General features: G+C 38.8%; 2 protein-coding genes and 1 long non-coding RNA gene across 4 annotated transcripts in view; 1 reads left to right on the plus strand and 2 right to left on the minus strand.

Moving 5' to 3' along the window:
- FBXO11 (F-box protein 11) overlaps window positions 1–5620 on the minus strand; it is a 91289-nt gene extending 85669 nt beyond the window's left edge. The window contains exon 1 of one of the 2 annotated variants that reach the window (XM_012755558.2): window positions 4620–5620. In XM_012755558.2, the coding sequence (XP_012611012.1) occupies window positions 4620–4842 (223 nt within the window). In that variant the 5' untranslated portion in view covers window positions 4843–5620. Of the gene's footprint in view, window positions 1–4223; window positions 4472–4619 lie in introns of those variants that run through there. The other variant, XM_076000724.1, reaches the window with a different exon arrangement.
- A 276-nt stretch (window positions 5621–5896) lies between these two features.
- Window positions 5897–12720, plus strand: LOC105866300 (uncharacterized). The gene is made up of 2 exons (XR_012918554.1): window positions 5897–6103; window positions 6439–12720. It is a non-coding gene; the product is annotated as an uncharacterized LOC105866300 (long non-coding RNA).
- A 9012-nt stretch (window positions 12721–21732) lies between these two features.
- Window positions 21733–22103, minus strand: LOC105867056 (small integral membrane protein 15-like). Its single transcript, XM_076000469.1, has one exon. The coding sequence runs from the start codon at window positions 21979–21981 to the stop codon at window positions 21757–21759; it is 225 nt and encodes a 74-aa protein (XP_075856584.1). The 5' UTR covers window positions 21982–22103; the 3' UTR covers window positions 21733–21756.
- Window positions 22104–25218: the final 3115 nt, after the last annotated feature.

Raw genomic sequence — 25218 nt, forward strand, 5'->3', positions numbered from 1 at the left:
AAGAAACCTCAGGTTGAAATAACTCATTATTATACACTAGTCATTTTCAAAGTTAAAAACAAATAGAAAAACAAAACAAAACAGGAAATACTCACTAGCCTTGAATTCTGCCAAATCTAAATCGAGGGGTCCTCACTAACAGGTCAGGAACCACTGGTGGTTCTTACCTTACCTGGTCGGTCTCCAAGCTGGTTGGCCTTTTCTTGGGTTTGCCAGAATTTCCAGTAAAGAAAGAGAAAAGCAGTAAAGGGACAGCCCTTTGGCCTCATCAACAGAACTTTAACATTAACACCAATACTACCCCATTTCTATCCCTCAAATAATTTCTAAGCTTTGAGAAAACAGGCTTGCTTCACACACACACAAAAATGTTGGGTGGCACTTCGCTCATGGGATATATTTTGAAGGTTTAGCCACCAGAAGAAGGGAGAGTAGTGTCCCACAGTATTTATTTCTTAAAACAGGAAAAATCATGTTCCTGTTTAGAACTCCTCTATCTATTAAGGTTGCAGAGGTTCCTTATTCTATGAATAGTAGGAAGAAACTTTAGGTAGAATATCATGAGCTAGACCAATCCCACAGAAGGTATAACTAGCATACATGACTAGAATACCAAGGAGTGTCCTGGCTAGTGCATATTATAAATATGTAGCTCCATTAGGAATATTTTATGTAACCCTACATTACTGAATTATTACAACAAGTTCAATTAAAAAAACCCTATAATTCCATGTTCATAGGTGAGTTTTTTTTTATCTCACAAATATGGGATTAAAGAGACTAAGTTTTTATAGGATTAGTTCAAACTAGAATAGCAAAATTTAAGACATTGCATTAAATTTCTTAAACTATAAATATAACATAGTTAAATTGTCAGCACTTCAAGATAGTTCTGACTTTTCTGATAACCAGGAAAAAAAATTACATCAATTTTTCAAAAACTCCCATGTCAAGATTATTTTCAGAAATCAAATTTCATCTTTTATTAAATCATAATAAATGAGAAATTATGAAAATGTTGCAAGAAGACTGTAGAAAGAAAAGTAAAACAAGAAAGAAAAAAATGATAAATGAGAAACTAATAATAGTGATTGGTTCTAGGTAGGAGCATTTAGTAGCTGGAGGCAGGTATAGAAAAGAGACTTCTGAATTTTAAATTATGTGCATCTATTACCTATTCAAAATAATTAATTTTAACAACTAAAAACTGATCAGAATACATATTACTTCTGTAGATTTGTAAGCTTTCCCCATACATCTAGAAAAAGATTACAAAATACATTCCTACAATAAAGATAAATTCAGCAGAACAGATTGCAAAGCTAAATCCTTTTAGAATTTGAAAACAACAAATATCAAAAATCCAATCCCACACTACTTTCAGTTTCATTAAATTATAGCATATATTATCAAACTGTCACTATGTGGAACACAAATTATTTTCTACTAGCTTAAAGTGGTATGTGAAATTCCAAATTCAGGAATTTAAGAGACTAAAAAGGCTAATGATTAGTATTCAGTCTTAAGACAGCTGATCATTTCAGACAATGAGAATGAACATATTTCATGAGATATCCAAGCTAATATTTCCCAATGTGGGGTGTAAGAAATCCTCCTCCATGGAAGACTTTGAAGAATGCTCATAAGACTTCACTCTATTAGGTTCAGTTTCTTTCTTCTTGAAATGTGGGCCATGATATATAAGTGTATACACACACACATATATATCTGTGTGCACATACATATTTAAAAGCTGTGTCAAGGAAGTTTTTATACTAACCTGGGTGAAGAATCAGCTAAAAATCAGTCTCACAGAATTTTTACTTGAAAAAAATATTATCTTGTAACTATTTTATTACCACTAAAAAACCTAAAGTGTATCTTTATATAAAATAAGTGATTTTATATGTAGACTGGACTAAATTAAGTTGTCTTAAAACAGTAAGTCTCACTTTGATTCCCCACCTGGAAAGTTATCTGATCCACTATTATGTAACTCTATCCAAGACCCAAATGCAAGAGTTAGTAAAAGGTAAAAAAAAAATAAATAAAACAAACATTTGTTAGCTTTAGTTCCTTGATTACCTTATCAAAATGATTAAACTCAGCATATTCTTAAACTAACAAATAATAAAACCACTCATTTCCAAAGTATAAACAGTGACACTTTGCATGTTCCATGAAACTTTTAAAATCAAGAGCATTCTTCTTAACTTCTGATCATATGAATTATACATTTTAAAAATGTAATTAAAATGAGTTTTTCAGAGAATGATATAATTTTTACATAAGGCTAATAAAATCTTTATATTTTTGTTTTCTAATTCATCTTAACATGTTATTCATTTTAAGGCCATTTATTTGTTCTCTGAAAGACTCATGCTATTTTCCCTGAAGGCTAATCAGCAAGTTCTTTTCCCCTCTGTGCCAACACAGAATCTCCAGAACAGTTTCTACAAGCTGCAGCAAAGCAACAATTCTACAGTGAATTTCATTTACCATTTGGTGAGGTACATACTTAAATTGTGATTCATGAACATCTTTGACAGTTTATGGACATCAATGAAAAGAAAACTGATACTCTAACATGTGACTGACTGCCAACAACCAAGTCACTTTACTTCAAATGGAAATGGAAATAGACTATGGTAGCTAATAATTTTGAACACATGAAGTGTCCAAGAGAAAATTATTTCAACTAAGTTTGAAATTACACACAATCATGAAATGAAGACTCAGAATAAACATTTTAAAATACACAATGAGACTAAATTAAGTTTAGCCAACAGGTTTTGATTCAATGCTAATGTTATTAACAAATCACTACATCTTCAAAAAGCTTACAGTAGCAATAGAATCTTTAATATTAAATGCTAGGATTTCAACCAAGTGTCATCGTTTTCTCAAAAAATTTTGACAACTCTATTACATACAGTGCCAATTATGAAAGGATATTTGAATATGTGAATGGAACACCAGAAAAACTCTGATGTGCATTATGTGAAAAAAAATGAGACTACAAAATTTTTTAATTTACAAAATAAATTGGTAAATGTATCAAAGAAACATTAAAACATTACCAATCGTGTTGCACAAGACCTCAAACTGGCTTGAAACATCACATTCTTTCAAGCAACATATAGCAAACTGCATTCTCAAAGACTATCTGTAACAGTGACTAGTGAAAACCCTTTAAACTATTTTTCAGATTAACATCTCCCTCCTTCATTAGTTAAATATTTTGATCCAGTACAATGAAACAGTTAAGACTGTATAATTTTAAAAAGACATTTAACCTCAATCCCCTTAATCAAAGGAGGTGTGACAACCAACGCACATAAAATTAACCTTAATCCGTCAACTAAAACACGCAAAATGTCTCCTAACAATTCTCCTTAAAACAACAACCGTACACATAAATACGGTACTGACCTCCACTCCTATTGCGAGCAGCTAATTAATAAAGAGAATACTTATGTTTGGAGACCAAAGGTGCAACAGCCCCACCTCATAAACCTCCCAGAATAACCACATCAACCAAGCAGAATTGAACATTATTTTTGCTAAAGCAGGAATTCAACCCCGGGGAGTCTCAACCCTTAGACAATGGTGGTTACCAGACAGTGCTGCACAGTTGGGTCCAAATGACACATTTCACTAGGCCTTGGACACAACACACACACATACACACACACACACACACACACACACACGCGTGTGCGCGCGCGCGCACACACACACACACACACACACACACAATCCCAAGGGGCCAGTTCAAAGGAAGGGGCGTTCAAACCCCACTAGGAGATGGAGGGTAGCACCGCGGCGTGGGGGGTCGCTAGGGGAGGACAGGCGAGGGGGTGTCGATAGAGCGGGAGGGTAACTGCACTGCACACGAGGGAGGGGGCTGGAAATGGCCGATGGATTCTATATTTATTTATTTATAGGTCCTGATTTAACGGGTCCTTCTCAGGGGTTCCGTAACTAAAGGCAAACTGCGCAGCAAACATTGTGGGGTTGGGAGAGGAGTCGCTGCTCCCCCTACCCCGTGACCAGGGAGGGGGGAGGGGGAAACAAGTTCCCCAGCCAACACCACAGACCACTCCGATTCCCCTTCTCCCCCTCCTCCACAGGAAGGGGGAGACTAACACAGTAAAAGGGGAAAAACAAGTTCCCCAGCCAACCCCACCGCCCTATCAGTCCCAGTCGTTCCCCCCACCTACCATTAGAAAGAGGCAGACTAAACCGTGGAAGGCGGCAGAAAAGGGGGAAATCCCACCCTTCGCCTTCCCCCCAGCCACCAACAGACTCCCCCGGGGTCAGCGAGCTAGCCGGGAAGCCAAAGGGATGGGTGGGGGTGGAGGCTGCCGAGCCCCCGAAACCAAACAAAGCGCGGCCTGAGCGAGAGCCCGGGCGAGTGGGAAAGCCGCGGCTTTTCCTGCCGGCCGGGGCCCGGCCCGGGCTGACACTGCGGCACCGGGGACCCGCCTCCGCTCAGCCTCCGTCCCCCACCCCCGGGGCGCACACGCCGCCCCCGCCCGCCCCGGCCTCCCTCTCCGCGGAGCCCGGCCGGACGGGCGCCCGAGCCGGCGGGCGGCGAGGAGGGAGCGCGGCCTTACCCCGCTCGCCGACGTTGTTCCGCTCCTGAGGCAGCGGCGGAGGCGGCGGTGGTGGCGGCGGAGGCTGCTGCTGCTGCGGCGGCGGCGGAGGCTGCTGCTGCGGCTGCTGCTGCTGGGGCGGCTGCGGCGGCGGCTGCTGCGGGGGCTGCTGCTGCTGTTGCTGCACCGGGCGCGGCCGCGACACTCGCCTGGGTCTCCGGTTGGCGGCTCGGACGGAGTTCATTTGCCGGGCTGAGGTGGCGGCGTTGGCGGAGGGACACACACACTCACACGCACACGCACAGCGAGCTCCGGGGCAGGAGAAGGGGGTGGGGAGCGGGGGGAGGAAGGAGAGGGGACAAGGGGAAGGGGAGACGGTAAGGGCGGAGGGGGCAAGCGGGACCCCGAGTCAGGAGAAAGGCCCGGGGAGACAGAAGGAGACCGAGCGAGGCCGGCCGGGCGGGCCTGACGCACGGGGAAGGCCGAGGCCGCCGGGCGGGGCGGCCGCGAGGGACAGAGACAGAAAGACGGGCAGAGCGAGAGAAAGAAAGAAAGGGCGTCCGCCGCTTGGGGATCCCGAGGCGAAGCGCGGCGGCGGCTAAGGAGACAGATCCCGGTCCCGCCGACTCCCGAGCGGCGTCTCCGGCGGCGGGGGGAGTGGGCGGGCGGGTGAGGAAGGGAGAAGGAGGAGAAGAGAGGGAGGGAGGGAGCAGGGGGCGCCCGGCTCTTTTTTTCCCTCTTCCTCCCCCCCACACCCCCTGAAAGAGATTTCTGTGAGGAATTTTTTCTCTCTTTCTTCGGCCTCTTCTTTCTCCTCCCCCCCCTTCTCTCCTCGGCGAAGGGGAAATGAGTGTGAAGGGAGGAGATAGGGGGGAAAAGAGGCGTCGTCGTTCCTCCTCCTTAAAGGAGCCTTTCCTCCTCCTCCTCCTCAGCCCCGTCGCCGCTGCTTCTGCTGCTGCTCCGTGGCAGGAGGAGCCATTGACATCGCCGGAGCCTCCACTCGCCCAGTCGGTCCCTCCCCGCCGCGGGGCTGGCCAGGGGCGCGGGGGAGGGCCGCGGGGCGGCGGGGGGAGGGGTGAATAGGCGGGGAAGAAGAGGGGCGGGGATTCCGGCCAGTCGGCCAATGGGAGGCGCTCATACAACCTTCGGGCCAATGGCGCCTCCGCTCTTATCGCGAAGTCCCTTCCTTCAACGCCCTGTTTCCTCTCTCGGGTTTCCTACCTCCCCCGCCGAGGAGGGGGAAAGAGGAAAGGGGGAGTGTGGCGGGGCGGGTGATAATGGGGAGGTATCAGGGCATATAATAGAGCAGGGGGTGGGCGAAGAGAGCGCCAGTGCGTAGCGACGGTTCTGGGAGAGGAGGTGCTCAGAGGAAAGGGCGGGGGCTGCTGATGTAATGGGGAGAAGTGATTAATCCTTCGGTTCGCCGTTTCAGCCTTCCCCCCCCACCCCAACCTTCACCCGATTTTTTAAGCCGAAAAAAAGTGGAGCGAGGGAGCCGATCTTTGGTAACTCGGGTTTTTTTGTGGAAGGTGGGTTCAAAATCTGAGCTGTAGGGAGCGCTAGAGATTCTGTGCCCTTTAGCCAAGTTAAGGGTATTTGCAAACCTTGGAGATCTACTTTACTGAGCTTTAAATTTGGTAACCGAAGTTTGCACTCGGTGTCTAATCGTAGTCTAAGAGGGGTCATCTAAGCCTTGAAAAATTTTGATCTTTGGTCAATTTGATTTGCTCTTTGAAAAATCGGTGTATACAATGCTGGAGAAAATAATATATGAGAGAAGTAAATGTAAATGTGCTGAGGTCGTGATTGTTTATGTGATTTACAATTTTTCTTTTTTTAGGTCCCACAACTCAAAGGAAAAGAAAAATCCCCAAGATAAAGTATCTTTTGTATCTGTATTTGGTCCTCTCGACATAATCTCTCCCCAAGGAAAACGCGTTTTTTCCCCCAGCTGCTGTTATGATGACTGAAAATGTACTATTTCTCAATTCTCCCCCTCTCATTTTTGTTTACCATTTTTGGGATGTGGTAAAAATTGGCAATTCACCTGTCTCTGGTTTTCATACTTTTGGGCGATTTCGCTCTCATTTGAGTTTGATCGATTACTGTTTAGGTTTGAGATAAAGAACTACAAAGCATGATAAAAAAAAAAAAGGCTGAATGTGTATTTTGGGAGAAAGGAGAGGCAAGCCAGTATTGTGTAGTGTGTTGAGTCCTAGATTTGGTATGTGACTCTGGGCAAATTACTTTACCTTTCTAGACATCAGTTCCCCCCTCCCACCCTCACACACACAGTCTTTTAAATGAGAACTTATTTTAGACTACATAGCCCTGTTTTCAATTTTTAAAAGTCTGTGATTATGAGATGATCTCTCTTTGGTCTAGAAAATGTAGAAACTTAGATCAATGTTTCCTGCTCAAACGAATATCTGAAGAGGGCTGCTGTTACAAAACAACCGGAAAACTAAATGTTTATAGTTGTTAGCTAGGTGTAATTATGTAAAATTTTAGTTTTTGTTGAAAGGAACATAGGGAAAAAAGTAAAAGTACAGGGAAATTACATGATACTGCACATAAGTGTGTCCATAATTCTGATTTTTCTAAAAATTTACTTTTTCATTTAACAGTTACTTATTGGTTCCTTCCATGTATACATGAATATATAAGGTGTTATAGGAAATACCAATAAAATAAAAGACAAAATCATGGTCATAAAATATTTGTATTTTGGTGTGGCAGAGTTGAGGATTTATTTACATTAATTCAGATGTACAAAGGAAATATGTAGCTTGTTTATTTTCTGTAATTTTAATCTTAAGTCCCCACATTACTTCAATGTGTTAAAATATAAATGTCATCTTTCAGATTTTATTTCCCTACCTCCCTATCATTTCAAGATATGAAGGAAAGTAGAGGAGTGTTGGATATTGTATAAGTGGTATCTTTTATATACCTTAGATTTCTAAATTTATTTCAACAATTCTCTGGTATGTGGCAGTAAAATGCTTGTTCTAACAAAATCAGCATATTATGACAATTTTCTGGTAAATGGAAGTAAAGCAGCTTGAGAAAGGGAGCAGCTTTTTCTAATTCACAGTGACTAGTGGCTGGTAGCAACCTTGAGGGATGGGGAGGTTTACACTGGCATCAGGAAAGGGCGTCGAAGCCGCAAAAGCCAGTCCTTATTTTGTCCTCTGGTATGGAGTGGCAGGTATGGTCTGATGGCAGGACTGTTATCTTCATAGATAAAACTGTTCATTTCTGTCTTTTGAGGTGTCATGCTGATTTTCCTTTTGCTAAAATCTATACCCGTGCCATTTGCCCCACATACTGCAGTCTCTTTGCACCAACCCTAATTCTCTACAGGTCCATTAATCCTTATGATACCATTCAGTCTTCTCAGTGAGACTCAATGGGCACTTCTGGATTCCCTAAACACCACACGTAGGCCTTGATGATCCAGGAGCCTTGCTTTGGGCTTATTTATTGAGCTACCTCCCTTCCCCAGTGTTAACATTATTCTCCCCATGTCATATTGAACATGCTGTCAAGCTGAAGGTGGAGCTCCTAGAGGTCTCGGCCTTCCACAGACATGCCCATGAAAGCAAACCACTATCCCCAACTTTCTCAGTTTTCTCTATATCTGTGTGAATACATCAACTATATACCTTGAATTCTAGTTTCCACCCTGAGAGGCGATAGAAAGTAAACACACTGGGTCTGATTACCTTTTCCTAGTCCTCTTTTCTTCTTTCCATTATCTCCCAGGGTTACAAGAAATGGAATATTCTTCCTGTATGTAAGGAACTTTCCTTATGTACTATATCCTCTTCATTCTTTTTTTTTTTTTTATCCTCTTCATTTTTGAGGTGTCATTTGCTCTGCTCCCTGTCTTGGAGCCATGATGGGTGATGAAATGCAAGAGAGACACTAGTTTAACAATAATGGAACATCTGTTGGGAGATATTTAAAAATATTATTCTATACCTTTATTATTAGTTTCTATATATTTTTAGTTTATTTCAAGGGATTAAATGTTAAAGTCTTATTTGTGCAAAAGTGTTCAAAACCGTCTTAACTTAAAATTGTGGAACTTGGCCGGGGGCGGTGGCTTATACCTGTAATCCTAGCACTCTGGGAGGCCAAGGTGGTAGGATTGCTTGAGCTCAGGAGTTCAAGATCAGCCTGAGCAAGAATGAGACCCCATCTCTACTAAAAAAAAAAAAAAAAAATAGCTGAGCGTCATGATTTGCGCCTGTAGACCCAGCTACTCGGGAGGCTGAGGCAGGAGGATCGCTTGAGCCCAGGAGTTGGAGGTTGCTGTGAACTGGGCTGATGCCATGGCACTCTAGCCCAGGCAACAGAGTGAGATTGGAACTTGGGGTTGTTAGGATGGACCTTGGAGATCATTTAATCTCATATCTGTATTCTTTTTTTTTTTTGAGACAGAGTCTCACTTTGTTGCCCAGGCTAGAGTGAGTGCTGTGGCGTCAGCCTAGCTCAAGCAACCTCAAACTCGTGGACTTAAGCAATCCTTCTGCCTCAGCCTCCCGAGTAGCTGGGACTACAGGCATGCGCCACCATGCCCGGCTAATTTTTTCTGTATATATTAGTTGGCCAATTAATGTCTTTCTATTTATAGTAGAGACAGGGTCTCGCTCTTCCTCAGGCTGGTTTTGAACTCCTGACCTTGAGCAATCCACCTGCCTCGGTCTCCCAGAGTGCTAGTATTACAGGCATGAGCCACCATGCCCGGCCTTCATTTCTATATTCAACAGACAAGGAAACTAAGTCCAGAGAAGTGAAATGACAAAACCAAATCCCATAACTACCTACCAATCCAGTCACAGGTATTATAGTTTCTTGATTCTTCTGGTGAAAACCCAATATATTACAGAGGATTTTATTCATCAGCAGGTCTACCTGTGTTAGTAAATAATCCTGTCAATTAGCTATTGTAGAAGTTACATATGATAGAAAACAGGAAAAAATTTAAAGGTGATCTTTATTTGGGGTAGGAGTCTCCCAGAATTATTTCAGTAACACTTAGCATAATTTCAGAGGACTGAATTCCCTCAGGGTTTGCTCTCTCTTCAAGAACATTTGCGTTTGTTTTTCTCAACTAATTACTGGTGCTTAACAGGTTAGTGTACTTAAAATTATTTGTTTATAAAACCTATCACAATAGCAGTGTGGAAAAAAATAAGCTCTTTAATCATTCTAATACCTGGCAGGTGATATTTACTGTGATTTTTAAATTATAATTTTTATCATTTCAAAGGTTCAGCTTCCCTTTCCTCTGTCATTCTATCATCTAGTCCCAAGCCATCAGCACTCAGTCAGTTATATAAGACACCTCAAAGCTGCTCACTCCTTTTATGTCACTTAAGAAATTAGTTTGATCTGAATATGGTTTCCCTGCAGGAATAACCAGCTCTGTTTAAAATATCCTTGTTAAGAGTATGAATGACTTATCTTACTAAGCCGCAAAAATTCATTCTTTAGTACATGTTCAGATAATATTTTATCAGGTAGTGAAAATTAACTTGGAACTAAGGGTTTAAATTTAATGTGTATGTGGGAAAACTTGGTAAGCACACAATCCAGTGATACTCAGAAGTTATCTTTACAGAATTATAGAATCTAACTTTAATACCCTTCCCTATGGGATAATACAGACAGAGCACTATTAAATTAATTATGTTCAAGTGTTAGGATGGACTATGGTAGACACTTGTAAATCTTTATTTTTGCTTTTTAAAAGCAGAAACCAATTACCAAGTGTTGAGAGAAGACTAGGCCAAAACAATAAAAGTGTGTTATATTACGAATGGACTGATAGATGACAGATGTTTGGGAGATGTGAGAGTGGAAAACCAAGAGGGAGCTCTGCCACTTGCTGACTGTTTGACCTTGGACACATTCCTTAACCTCTCTGTGCTTATTTCAGCATCTCTAAAATGGAGATGATAACATTCCTCATTTTGTGGGATTCCTGTGAGGATTAAGTAAATTAATACCTATAAAATGCTTAGAATAATGCTTAGTGCCTCGTAGGGGCTTAGTAAACTGTTAGCCAATATTGTTACTGGTGTTGTTGCTGCAGGTGATGGTGTTATTTTAGGCCTTACCTGATGAATTTCAAGATTACATGGACACTGTATATAGGGAAGCAGGTATATTCTGGTTATAAGAAAATATGCCTAGAAAATGAATGGTTTTAGAAAAATTTTTTAAAAATATAGGAAAGACAACACCAAAGGAAAGAGGCAGAACAATAGGTAGAGATCAGACATTGGTTGAAACTGATGAGAGGAGACCTCCTATACAGGATTTCTCCATTCAAGCAATATTTGAACTGAGGATCTTGTGGTAGATAGAGAATATCCTGATATTTTTTTCACTATCGGAGCCTCTGAAGAAACAGTCTATCGAGTAGGTCAGGAAACAAATGCATAGGCCTAGAAAAAAAAAAAAGAAAAGAAAAAAAAGGCAGCAGTTGAAGGGTTATCTGTGTTAGAGGAAGAAATGGATCCACTAAAATAGCAATTTACAATTTAAAAACTTATCCAGGCTTCCTTGAATGGAGTAGTAAATGATAGAAAGAAATGGAACAGGAGTCAAGAGTAGAGAAAGAAATGGCAGAAAATAATACACAAGGTAGTACAAGGTACTCAAGGGCTGGAGGATCTGAAAGCTAAAGGAAGTGGGGTTTTAGAAGAAGAGCACGTGTCAGAGGGCAGGTTAGACCTCATGATGATCCTGAGATTATGGCCTTTGGAAGCATCAATAACAGCTTCAGTTTCAGGAATCTGTTGAGGGTGATTATCCAGCTAAGATACACTTTAGGAAAGAGGATCTTGGAAGCAGGATTAATATACTCAAAGAGTTCTAGAGCAGGAAACAGTGGCAACAGCTGTGTCATAAAGTTTAAAGTCTTGCGCTCGTGCTGGGGATGGACCAATACCTAGAAAAAAATCTGCTGCAAGGCCATAAGCATGGACTACAGGGTTGCCTATTATACACGTGGGGTGCTGTTTTCACACATGCAAAAAAAAAAAAAAAAAAAAAGCTATAGGTAGAAATTAGGCTCAATTCAACATTAGACTTCCTGACCAGAAACACCAGACTCAAAAGAGAAATGGAAATAGAAGTATTCAAAACATGGAAAGAATACCGAGAAAAAGAAGGAAGATTTAGTATGTTCTAGGCATTGGAGATGCTACCACTGAAAACCTCCTCATGTCTCTTTATAACTAATTAGGCCCTATTCCCATTCTTCAATTGCTTTCTCTGGCAAGGGTGAGGGGATTACTCTTAGATTAATTAGACTTGCTTTTGTAGCTCTAGATGGGATGAACTGGAAGGGGGAGGATATAGGTCCCTAGAAAAAATGGGTTTGGGGGGGCAAGGAGAAAGATGTTGTATATAAAGTCAAGTGTGTCCTTATTAAAAGCATAGTGTCACAGTTAACCTCTTGATAAGGAATTTATCCCAACTGAATTTAAATTCACAGGTAGTAGTTGGAAAACTGACATGTTCTAATAGTTATCCTGGCAAGACAGAAAGCAAGAAGATCTCTTCTCTTCATCTTTGTTCCTTCTGCATTATTCCCCTTCCCCAAGAGAACACTAAGTCTGCTGCAATCTTTGATGGGCAACAGCAAACAAGGTCTATACACTGGGTTCTAGGAACATCATTTTGTTTGTACAATGCTGTTACTACAGGAGTCACAGTTGCTTCTATGTTTTTGGGACACAGATATTTGAGTGAATTACTTCAATTTTGAAGGTACTGAAGGCGCTATACCTATTGTAATGGAAGAAGATGCAGTGGCTGCTGAAGAACCCCAAATTGCAAGGAATTGAAGCAAAAGTGTCTGACAGGGACTGAAAAGATCAGGAAACTAAAGAGAAGAGTATTCAGGGCTTTAAGGTTCTCAGTAGGAAGAGAAATTCATTTTGGACTTGAATTTCCCTGGGAACTTAATGGGAAGGGCTTTACATTGTTCAATTTTCAGCCATTCTTTGTTTTATCTGGACTTTTAAAAGTAATCTTCTTTGTTGACCCATTTTGGACAGTATAAGCAGGCCTAATTTCACATGAAAAATAGACTATGGAGTGAATATTTGGCCTAGGGTAAAGTTACAGTCAGGAACAGTGGTAATAACTGAGAGAACTGCTAATCTCTCCTAGTTGGACAGTCTTAATTGAACAAAGGTTTGATTATTAAGTTCAGTTGTAAAAGAGAGAATAATGAGGCCTGAGGGGTGGGGATGGGGGTTCAGCTTATCTCCTTGCATTTCTGCCAGAACACATGAAAAAAGAAACTTCCACCCAAGCTTCTGCCCCTCTGTGTACTCTCTTATTATATCCTCTACATAGAATAACTGACTAGTCTGGACAGCGACACTAGAGTCACTTCACTAGAGATCATGACATTAATGGGCGCTCACTTTCATCTTCTACAGGCCCTAATGCCTGCTTTTTCATTTCCTACCCTGAAGAGCAGCAGGCTGTCTTGTACATTTTTTCCCCACGTAGTAAGCAAATCAAGAAGTGGTGGGGGTGGGACATAGGAGGTGAGTGGGCTACCTACCTCTGGTGAGAAGGCCTCATCTTCTTCCTCCTCCCTCTTTGTTCCCAACTCCATGGGTCTGGCAGCCCAACCTCATCCTGGCACCTGGTCAGGTAGGTAGAGTTGTGCTCAGCTATTGATGCCTCTCTACTTAAACCTTGTTCTTATCTTCACTCTCACCCTTCTCTCTTCTGACACACTTGAGGGATCCCAAGATTTAGTTTTGGAGTTGAAAAAGTAAGAGGCCTTACTTAGGCTTCCTGGCTTCTACCCAGCCATGACCCAAGCTTCACTCTAAGTTTGGGCATTTGCCTGCTTACTAATAAGATGGTACTAGGGTTCTCATTTGGGCATAGATCCAGGTGTGCATGCCTCCTTGGGGAAGTTAGTTGGGAGAAGAGGTGGAATAGGATTTGGGTTTGGAATTCTACCCTAGATTTCTGACACTGTTTTTTGAGACATTTCATTATTTTCTACATTTTAAAGCCAGAACATGTCTTATAAGAGGTTGACTAGCTCAGAAATTCCCAAAAGAAAAATGAAGAATGAACAAGTACTTTGGAAAAATTAGAAATGTTTTTATGACATAAAAACTAGGGGGAAAAAAGAGCTTGTAAATATACTTTGGGAAAGATTTTTAAACTATAATTTACCACTCGGTGAGTGAGTAGCTATCGCTATTTAAGTGATAAATGATGGAAAAAATGTGAAATGAAAGACAATTCCAAATAAGTGAAAATATTGTCATATCTAATGCTTATAATAAATTCTTTATTTTGACCATAAAGAGCTATATATTTTACATTAATAGAAAATGAATTTCTCTCTGCTTTCAGCTATTTAAAGAATATTGGTTTGAAGGGGTGCCAGATTACTACTTTTCCCAGGACTCCCATGTGACTTGAGCCAGTCCATTCTCAGCCTCTCTTTTACCCCATCGTCTATCCAGTGTTGCTTAATTGGTGCTACCTACTGCACAGTGTGGTACAGTCTCATCATCTGTGGCTCCTGAAAAGATGGGGTACTGCAAGGAGTTATGGGGTGGAGAGGAAGACAAGAGTAATAAATGAAAAGATGAGAAAAAAATTCAGTTTTCTATGTTTTGTTTTACAAAAAAACCCCAAAAACCTATGTTCCCAAATAGACCATCCACACATATGGACATTCATTCCCCAGATGCTGCTCTAGAGGAAGAAGGGTGATAAAACTTCATACACATGTCAACTATGCCAAATGGCATGGCCCCATAGGATTCCTGCATGTCCCTCATATCAGTGGGCAGAGAATGAATTATTAAGATCACTACGTAGATTTATATATAAAACAATTTTTGAGAAAATGTTAGTAGTTTTGTTCAGTACACAGCTGGAAGAGAGGCCTTGGTGTGAAGTTCCAGGTTTTGGTGTGTGAAAACATCAAGGAGTCTTACCCAATCCATTCTCAGAACTTCCCTTCCTCCATTTCAAGACAGCCTCTGACACTGTAGAAATTTATACTTACGGAAATTGAAAATTAAGGAACTGATCTTTTTGTATTAGTAAAACCCTTTAAGCTACTACTTACCCAGGATAACAAATGAAAGGAGTCAGACTTTTGAAAACAAACAGATCAACAGATTAAACACCTTCTAGAGTTCTAATAGCCTTAGTTAAAAACCCTTAGTTGAAAAGTAAACAATTAAGAGCTACTCATCAAAGGTAGATAGCTTTTAGCCCAGAAGCTTGTGGTTTGGGGGAATGGGGGGGCTGCCGGGTGGGAGGGGCACTACTTGGGATCCATCTTTACTAACAAGGAGGAAATAGAGCTCTCCCGTCATTACAGAGCTCATTTAGAGGGCCAGGCCCCACCACAGGATGTGTCTCCCTCTTGATACAGATCAACTTCATTATGTGATTTATGTTAATGAATGCTTAACATAAAATTGAGGGCATTTTTGTTTCAAAGTATAGTTTGTTATTAGTGTTCAGGTCAGGATCCTTTGGAGAAGAAAGTGGGCAGGGCAAGGATTGTTCACCTACAAACCAGAGTAGAGTGAACAAGTACAACCAGATATTCTTGAAGCCTCCACTGATGAGTCCCCTTTCAAACCCTACTTCATGAACCCAAATGGTTTCCTTTATTCCCCCTGACTCCAGCCTCTAGTGTCCTGCCTTTAATGACTTGGATTTCAATCACTTTTTGTTCCTTACCTTGTTTCCTATTTGTTGCATCTCTTCCTCCCAAGATCCTAATCTCTATGTTGTAGACCATGAGCTGGTAATTTAACCCAAATTTTCTGTTTGCTTGTTTGATAATTTAATTTGGCCCTATAATGAAGTAGAAAAATATGGGCTTTGTAGTCAGGCAGACTTAGATTTAAATCGGACTATATCACTAACTGGTGTAATGCACCTCTCCGAGGAAGTTTCCTTTTTAGTAAAATGAAGATATTAATACTCACCTAAAAATATGATTGTGATTGGAAATAGTGGTAATGGTTCCTCAAAACTGTGAATGTACTTTATGCCACATAATTGTATACTTAAGAATGATTAAAATGGGAAATTTTATGTTATATGTATTTTCCCACAATTTGAAAAAATGTGGTTGTGAGACTTAGTCTTTGTAGAACACTTATTACAATGTCTGGCATATAGTTGACTCTCAACAAATGGCAACTGTTTAGCATAGAATATTTTGTATCACACGTAACAAAAAAGCACAACTTAAAGTGACTTAAACAATAAGAGAATGTATTGGTTCCTGAAATTGAAAAGTATAGAGGTAGGGCAGTCTTTTGGGTTAGTTTATGTCACCAAGAATTCAGATTCATGTCTTTAGTCACTAAGGACTGTCACTAAGGATTCAGCCATATCACTAAGGACTCAGTTTCTTTCCATCTTTCCACTCTGCCTTCTGCAATGTCACCTTTATCCTAAAGCTTGGAGCAACTCCATAGAAGTACATGTTCCTTTGTTCACATTTGGAGAGAATGGCTTGGACCCTGACACTTACTTGCTTAAACCACACACCTGCCCTCAAACCAAAAGCTGTGCATGAGAAGGTGGAATATGATGGCTGGTTTTAACAAGCCAGGGAATGGGTCAGCTTCTCTGGAGGTGTATGGGGAGAGTGGATTCCCCAAATGAAAATCAAAGTACCATGGAGGAGAGAAGGTGAGACTAAGTAGCTTACTGAGGAGGTAACCAACAAATGTCCACTGTAGTGGCTATTATCATTATTATTGGCTTTCTTGGCCCTCAGCCCTTGGCTCTTGGCTATTTCTTTGGAAATCATTTTTAAAAACCACAAAACTAAGAAAGTTCTTATTTCATGTAATTATATTCTTTCTAGCAAAGAAAGATCAATAAGTATAAAACTAAGTTTAATCTAACTGGGTGTTAAGCATCTGGAGCACCAGCCAAACAAGCAGCAAAATGCACTGAATGAAGGGGTCTCACAGGAAAGAATGTCAGGGTCAGAGAGCAGGGAGGGAGCTAGGAAGATGATGACCTGCCAAAATGCCAAACCCGGAAGGGTGAGGTTAGTTATTGGCCTGTTCTTTACTAGGGCCAGGTTAGAGGCCGTGACATGGGTTAGGACAAAGGGACTAATTAAAGAGAGGAAGGGGCATTCCCCCAGAGTTGGCAGATGAAAGATCTGATTAAAACCTGGTTTTAACTGCTCTGCTCACTCCTTTGCAGCTTCTATCTACCCGTCTATGAGTTTCCTCTTTCTCTTTTTGCCCTAGCCCCCAACTAATGACGTGCCAGTTTCTACCAGTTGTATTCTGTCCATTCTGCTAAAAGGCTTTTCCACAATCCTTTGCTGCACTCCATCTGGCTAATTCCTATTCATTGCTTAAAACTTTAAATTCTGGTCTTTCCTTTGCAAGAAGACCTTTCTGTGCACCATTGTTGCCCCACCTCTCACCTCCAAGACATACCCCACAGCCTGATTTAAGTAATCCCGTATGGTACTACCTATCTGCAATCACTACCCAGTAGCCTAATGATTTATTTACTCATCTGACCCGAACCCCTGACCCCCCTCTCCCCACTACATTAAAGCTTCTGAAGAGCAGGGACTTTACCTTGGTCACCTTTGGTTCCATGATGCCCAGCACAGTGCTTGGCACATAGTAGGAGCTCAATGAAACAAAGGTAATTCCTTTGGTTACTATCTGATATCTCCTTACCCAGGACTTAAGAAACAGAATGACACATAAAAACCAAAGTGTTTCTCAACCCAAGGACAGTTGGTCCTCTCTACCTAGAAGAGGAGTTGGGAATGAGGAATACAAAGACACATTAAAGATGTTTTGTAGCAGTTTGTATCCACCTTAGACTTTGGAAGTAAATTCCAAAGTGATTCTGAATCACCATCAAAATTGCCGAAAAGATCCAGAGTGCCTATTTTCCTTTTCTGTTCTCCATCTCCAAACACCGTTCCTATTCCCAAACTGTTAAAAGGGATTTATCTCACCTATTTAGTCACATAGTGCTTGCTCACAATTTTTATGTTGTTTATTCCAGTTAAAGAATAAGGATATGATTATTACATAAAGTGACCATTATAATAGTTCAGAGTTACAAACACTAGCTAGTGGCATTTACAGAGTGAAGCAAGCCACCTGAACTAAATACCAGGTGCTCAGTAAACTTACTGTAATACCTCATTCCTGTTTACAAAGAGCTCATATGACCTTTATGTAGAGAATTTGTTTTCTGTTTAATTTATTTTTCCATTCTGAAACAGATTCATCTATTATAGGATAGGAGCCAATTATTGGGCAAACACAGTAACACCTAATGACCATACCCTCTGGTATTTAGTCTCAAAACATTTTGTAATTCTTAACGCACAGAATTAAAAATATTTTAACATTACACTAAAACAGAACTAAATATACTTAAAATGTTCAAGGAGGTAGAACACTCAGCCCTGTTTCTCAAGCAGGATAACTGAAAGGTCTTGTGCTTGGCCTGATGGTTAGGTTTTAACAAGCCAGGGGGAGAAGTTTCAGAAGTGAGGCCTCCACCCTAATAACTTCTTGTAGGTTTCTGGTTGTTTAGGATTATTTGGAATCAAAGCCAGACATAGGCCAGTTTCCTGATGTAATTATGTATCTTTTTGCCCTGCTGCTGCATTACCATGGCTGCCTTCAAGCCCCCTTTCCCCACTCTTGGTGTCTTCCTTCTATGTCCTCAGGCTTGAATGCTGTGTCCTTATGACCAGAGCTGAGGGCCACCATGCTGTTCCTACCATAATCCACCACAATGATTCACATGTATATCTTTCCCTGACTCCTGTCATTTCCTAAGGCCTCCCATAAAATGAATGACTTTCTTAATTCTAAAGCACACTTTAAAAAATATTTTAGTGTTTTCTCTATTCTAAGACATACAGTGTATAGTATTTGTACATTTCAGTGTTTCTGAAATTAGAATTAATTTTACAGTCTTTTTCTTTTTTCTCCTAGAAGAAGTGATTACCATATTTTTGGCCACTTCTACAATCAAAAGTATCTTGAAAAAAAAAAAAAAAAAAAAAAGTATCTTGGAACTGGAGATATATTGTATCAATGTACTTTACCAGAGACAACCAGTTTTTTCAAGAGTCAGAAAATGTTGCATATGGATATTTGAGTTATCATACAGCAGAAAAGGGACTTTGGGGGTAGGAAGATATGGATAGTTTAGGCAAAACAAATTACCTAATTGTTAGTTGATTATCTGGACTAGCTGTTGTCTAGATAATGACCTTAGCCCATTACCTCTTTGCATTTTCTATTTGGGGATTGGATGCAAAGGAAATATGAAGCTAATTATCTCCTTCATATAGAAGACAAAGGATCGCAAACTCTCTCTATATATTAATGGTTCTAAGGCCTAATATTTGCATTGAACAAGAGGATGGGATTTATGAACAGAACTCTCTATAGAACATCCTTGATGTTGATGACCAGTTATCTCAAATCACCCCTAAGGTCTTCCCTGAAAGGACTGTAACTTGATCCCACCTATTCTTTTTTTTTTTTTTTCTTGGTGACACGAGTGCTGAATCCCACCTATTCTTGCTAAAGAGATGGTGAGTATTTTGGGAAAGGAGCAGAGAGATCAACACAGCCATGAATATATGTTTCCTGTTGAGGGTAAAATATTCAGATATCTGAGCTCCATTTCTAAGATCCAGTAAAATTATCAATTGTTTTTCTAAAACATTTTGGGGAAGATAATTATAAGTTGCATAAAATTATTATTCTAGGGATCTTCATCTGAACATTCTTATTTGTTAAAATTAAGAATAAAATGGAAATTCTGAGAATAACATGCTCGTCTCTAACATTTATAGTACCTAGGATTAGAGTACAAGTAGAAGGGTACATACAATAGTTAAAAATAATTAAATAATTAATAATTAGAAATGAAACTAACAAACCATTAAATAAATATATTCTATCCACCTTCCTTGACAAATTATCAAATATATCTTTATTATGACAGAATTTTTAAAAATATGTATAAAACAATGGTTTTTATATGACTGAAAGTCAGCTAAACAGCAAAAATTATTTGACTTAGTTATTATTGTGCATTTGGGTATCACATTGATGACTGGTAATGTTGAATGACTAATAAAATATGTATATAATTCATAAATTATTGTGTATTAATTGCATAAGTATTACATTTTATTTTTATTTTTTTCAGCAAAATAGTTACATTGTTATAATCCAGATTTTCCTGTAATTTGTGTTCTGTTGACAATGATAGCAAAATAGACAACTTTTCTTGAATTAGTGTACTTGAAGGGGATCAGAATATGTCCCCCTAAAACTTGCTACTTTGACGTAAGGATTATTTTGAGCTGAAGGTAATTAAGAAGCACCAAACACAAAAAGAACTTTGTCCTCCTATCTTCCTAAGACAGGACATAAATATATCTTTGTGAAGGTGTTCACTCTCTCTTTTCCAATACCAGAAGAAGAGCAACTGTTATCACTGGAGACAGAACAACCCTAATCACTGAGATGGATCTACACAAACAAACCTTACTAAAACCTTTATCTTCCATTAGTTTCCCCTATATATTTGCCTTCCTGCAATTTACTCCTAGAAGTCCAAACCATTTTTCCTTTCTCTTGTCTCTCCTACACAATTTATCACCCTTTGTTAAAATGGTATATCAGATCTAGTTCTAGCCACTTCTTTGGGTCTTCCTTTCTTTTCTTTTCTTTTCTTTTTTTTTTGTTTCTCTTTACAAAAAAGTATGAAATTTATTTCAATATCTAGTTTCATTTTTAAATTATAGCTGTTGGACAATTTTTATAATTTAATATTCATTATCAGAAGTGCAGAAAACATTAAGCTATTAAATACTGAGTGAATAAAATTATTGGATCATGCATTTATAAACGTCATGTTTAATAGTGAAAAGTTCCAGTTATATTACTTGACAGAAATATAGCATATTCTCATTGACATAATTTTATCCTCTTCACCAAATTACTATGCCCAACAAAATGTTTCCAAATTTTAAGCCTTTCCTTACTGTTACTCTTTAGGAGTTCTTCAAAAGAAATGTGAAATTTTAATTTTCCCTTTGAACCTGTTTGACCAAAAACTATTGAACATCACTACCATATAAGTTAAAACAAAGAATGGAATAAAAAACAAAAGTGTCTATATAATAAACAAATTGTAGACATTTTAAGTATTACACAGTTCTACGTAACACAAGAACAAACTGGTTCCAAGGTACTACAGTGTTTGGCATTTTTATTGCAAGCTATAAATCATAGTATTACTTTTCTCAAGTTGTCTATAAGAAAATGGCTGTGCTCACTAAGTACAAAAATTGTTATATCCAGTAGGTGGTATTATACATAGTCAAGATAAGAGAATTCTTTATAAAATTAGATTTAAAAAATGCAGAATGTCTGGACATTTCCCTGATTTAAAAAAAAAAAAAAAGAAAAGAAAAAAAAAATGCAGAATGTCTTGCTAATTAACCAGTTGTCTCAACAGCTAATATCAGAAAAATGCAGAAAATAGAAATACTCATTGATTAAATATTATTTTGCTTTGAGAAAGCCAAAAATGATTCTAAGAAATAAGCAATAATGATAAAAGATGTGATTAACATACTGTATCTCTTTTAAGCCAAACCATACTTTTCACCTCAGCGAGTTCATTTCTGGCTTGTACATTCTTAATTTCCTTTGTCCAGTAAAGGACCCCATTTTAAATAGCTTATTTGAAAAGTTCATAATCTAAAGTCATTTTCCTCCACAGGATGTTTTCATTTCAGCATGTAAACTGCCAAATGGCAAATGACTAAGTCAATTATAAAGAATTTGTACCATAGTAAAAGCCAATTTACAATAACTGTCAATAGATACCAACAAAAATTTCTATACCCACGCTTAAAAGTAACTACAGTATTGAGGTCATTATTAGCATGATTCTTCCATTTGGTCAAATTTCCTTTACTAAATAATACTGTCAAGAAATACAAAAAAGAAACCTTAGTGAGTCCTTTCAAAGCTACATAATTTTCCAAATGATTTTCCTCTGGTTGGAGAGCCTGTTTATTCCTTCAATCCTTTTTTAGTCGTTTAGCTTTTGCAATATTTTCTTGACGTTTTTGTTTCTTCTTTTGCTCCTTCTCCCTGGCCTCAATCATCTTGGCCAACTTCCAAGACAGTACAGCACTTGCTAGGAACAGTGGAGTTAGGGCCAAAATAACTGTTGTAAGGAAGCCATACGGGTCCTTTGCAGCCCACTCCACAACATACTCAGCCCAACCCTTAGTATCAAACATCTTCGTAGCAGTCTTAGGAAAACTTACGTTTGAGTTGTGATCTCTTAACTTTGTCCTGGTATTATTAATGAGTCAATCACAATTCTAGATCACCCTTGATTGTCGTCTTCTTGAGTTCTACCATGCACTTCTGAGAGAAGGTTTAAATTCTATACCCAACGCGGCCGCTGGCCCACGGGAACCGTGTTCCCCCTGCCCCTCGGCCTCGGCCAGCGCGCCACTCCGCAGAGCCAAAGTTTCCAGGGAAAATGGGGTGGCCGCCTGCGCTAGGCACAGGGACAAAACCACCCCGGCTGCCGCCGCTAGCTTCCCCTACTTTCCTTTCTTTTCTATGAAGGTGTCTATGCATGTAAAACTTAAAATATTAACATAAAATAAAATTTATATGCCTTTTCTCCTGTAAATCTGTCTTTTGCCAGTTTAATTTGCAGGCCTAAGGCACACAACCTATGAGGACAGAATAAAAGTATTTTTTTTTCCTCCCTGATATACTTCTTAGATTTTTGTTTGACTTTATATTATAGGAAATGTAGATAATATAGATAATGGAGTATAAAGAACTCCCATGCACCCATCATCTGGCCTCAATAATTATTAACTCTTGGTCAGTCTTGCTTCACTTATATTCCCCAACTTTCTCTACCCAATTATTTTGAATTAAATCATAGACATATAATTTTATCTATGAATATATCAATATGCATCTCTAGAAAAGACCTCTTAAAAGACCTTAATAATATTTTCACATCAAAAAATAATTCCTCAATATTAAATGTTTTTAAATTTAATTTCAATGGAATTGGAAACATTTTATTCTGCTGAGGCAATAGAAACTGGCATTGTCAATAAAATGTTTAAATCAATACTTACATTTGGAAATGAATCATGAATTTTACATATCATGTTCAGACATTTTAATGGAGTTGCAATAGTCATAATCATCATAGAAAATATTAAAAATTTTTAATTTTATCATATGAATTCTATTACTTATATTGTGATTTTTTTTTGTCAGCCCTTAATGCAATATCTATATCTATCTATATATATATAGTATCAAATTATTCTTTCAATGTTTTTCAATGCTGGGACATTATAAAGAAGAACAAAGAAAATATGTGGTTCAGTTTATTCAAATCTCTCTTCAAGGAGACCATACTACTATCTGGAATGTATAGAAAATGTGTATACATAATATATAGATATAGATTTGTATGTGAACTTTTCCTTTATAATCACACATTTTTGTTTCATTGTTTTAATTTTCTTTTATCTTACTGGAATATCATTTTTGTTGTCTATACCATATTTAGTATCTTTCTATTTAGAAAAATCATTTTCTCTAAAAATTTTAAAAGTATTTTAAATTATTTAAAAAGTGAATTAGCCCACCTTAGATCCGTCTGCGTGTTTTGTAAGCTTTTACTAACATGGTTAACCACAAGCAATAGTCCATACTAAATAATTGTGGTTAGCACAAAATCAAAAGTATTTCCCACTGTAGAGCACGCTTCCTTATTTATCTGAGGATCCTCTATTGTTTTACTTACCCATCTTAGAGCAGCTCACTATCTTGTCTCAATTAAATCTAACTGCTCTAACAGCATTGAAATCATGTCTTCATAGTCAACCGAGAGTGGCTATGAGGTTAAATTTCATATGTGTTTAAACAAATTGATCCGTTTTGGACAGATCTAGAAATATTGTACATAATCTTTGAATTACTCCAAAGAATGTCATTGCTATTGTCAGAGTTGAGGCCATGTCTCCTAGGAACATGTTGATAGATGTTTAATAAATTTGTGGGCATGTGTTTTTGTGGTATGCAAGGCTCACAGAAGTACAAGGCTCAGGGAGGGGATCTTCTTGCCGTTGTCAAAGAGTCCCACTGCAGACCAATAATACATATAAGTATTAATAATACCTTATAATATGCATGTGCTACATTTTTTGAAGTGCTTCCATATTTATGATTTCTTTTGATCTATATAATAACCTATGGACTAGCTAGAGTAATTAGAGATGAGAAACAGAGGTCTAGAGAGGTTAAGTGATTTATCTAAAATTACACATCTAATTAGTGGTAAAGCTAAGAGTAGAACCTAGGTCTCTCCATGCACAGGTTATACTATGATATACCATGCTGCCTACTTAATGTTTCCAAAACAAAGAGACCTGACAGTTGGACAGGCTGCATCCCAACATTTTTCATTCTTTAAAATCCTTTTAGTAAGAAAAAATTAATATAGGACAATGCACGAAAAAAACCCATATGCTCTTTGATATCTTTTCAGTCCATGTGGGACCAATATATACATATTGACTAATGTTTCAGGAACTAGAAATGTATCTTCTTCTAGGCAAATGTTCATTCGAGTAATACAGACTAAACCTTTTGAAGGGTGAGGATCATATTCTTTAACCTTCTCGTAAGGTACTGAGCACAACTTTGAGAATATAAACAGCATCTTCTAAGAGCAGGGCTTTTGGGAATGGTTACCTCTTTGTTCTGTATACTTAGAAGTACACCTAGAAGTACAAAAACATTAGTATGAAAATGAGTATAATCCTCTTATAATCACGCAATGCAGGTTTCTTGCTGATTCCCCTGTACAGTTTGCTCAGGCCTACCTCGATGCCTCTATCATCTGCTCATATAGCTCCAAGGCTTCAAGTGCTTACAAAAGTCCTTTCTTTCCTCTGCTTTTCAGCACCCTTGAATTTAGAATGCATTTTACAGTCAATGGCATCTTAGATAGAATATACCAAACTGTTAACAGTGATTACCTCTGGGGAGTTCTATATTGTTTACACTTTCTACAATGAGGGTGCATTACTTTTATAAGGAAAACAAATTTTAAAAGAATTTTAGACACAAAATCTCAGGTGGTTTATGCACCTTGTCTCTTAGTGCTAAAAGAGTACTGGGAATGTAATAACAATAATTAACATTTCATAAGGTTTTATATTCATAATGGATTTTATAAGCCCCTACATGTTAGCAATTGGCTTCATACTTCTGTGGTAATCTTCACAACACTTAGCTGTGAATTACCTCTGATGGAAACAATCCTTAGAGCTCCTTGGTACACACTATATTGTACTGTAATTGTCCATTTACTTGGTCATTTTGCCACCAGAACGTGGGCTCCCTGAAGGCAGGAACTGTGCTCACTCGTTTTTTGTTTCTCTGGCACCTGCCTAGCACAGATTCAAGCCTTTCAAGTTTGTAAAATA

The sequence above is a fragment of the Microcebus murinus genome, chromosome 3 (genome assembly GCF_040939455.1).
Source record: "Microcebus murinus isolate Inina chromosome 3, M.murinus_Inina_mat1.0, whole genome shotgun sequence".
NCBI classification, from domain to species: Eukaryota; Metazoa; Chordata; class Mammalia; order Primates; family Cheirogaleidae; genus Microcebus; species Microcebus murinus.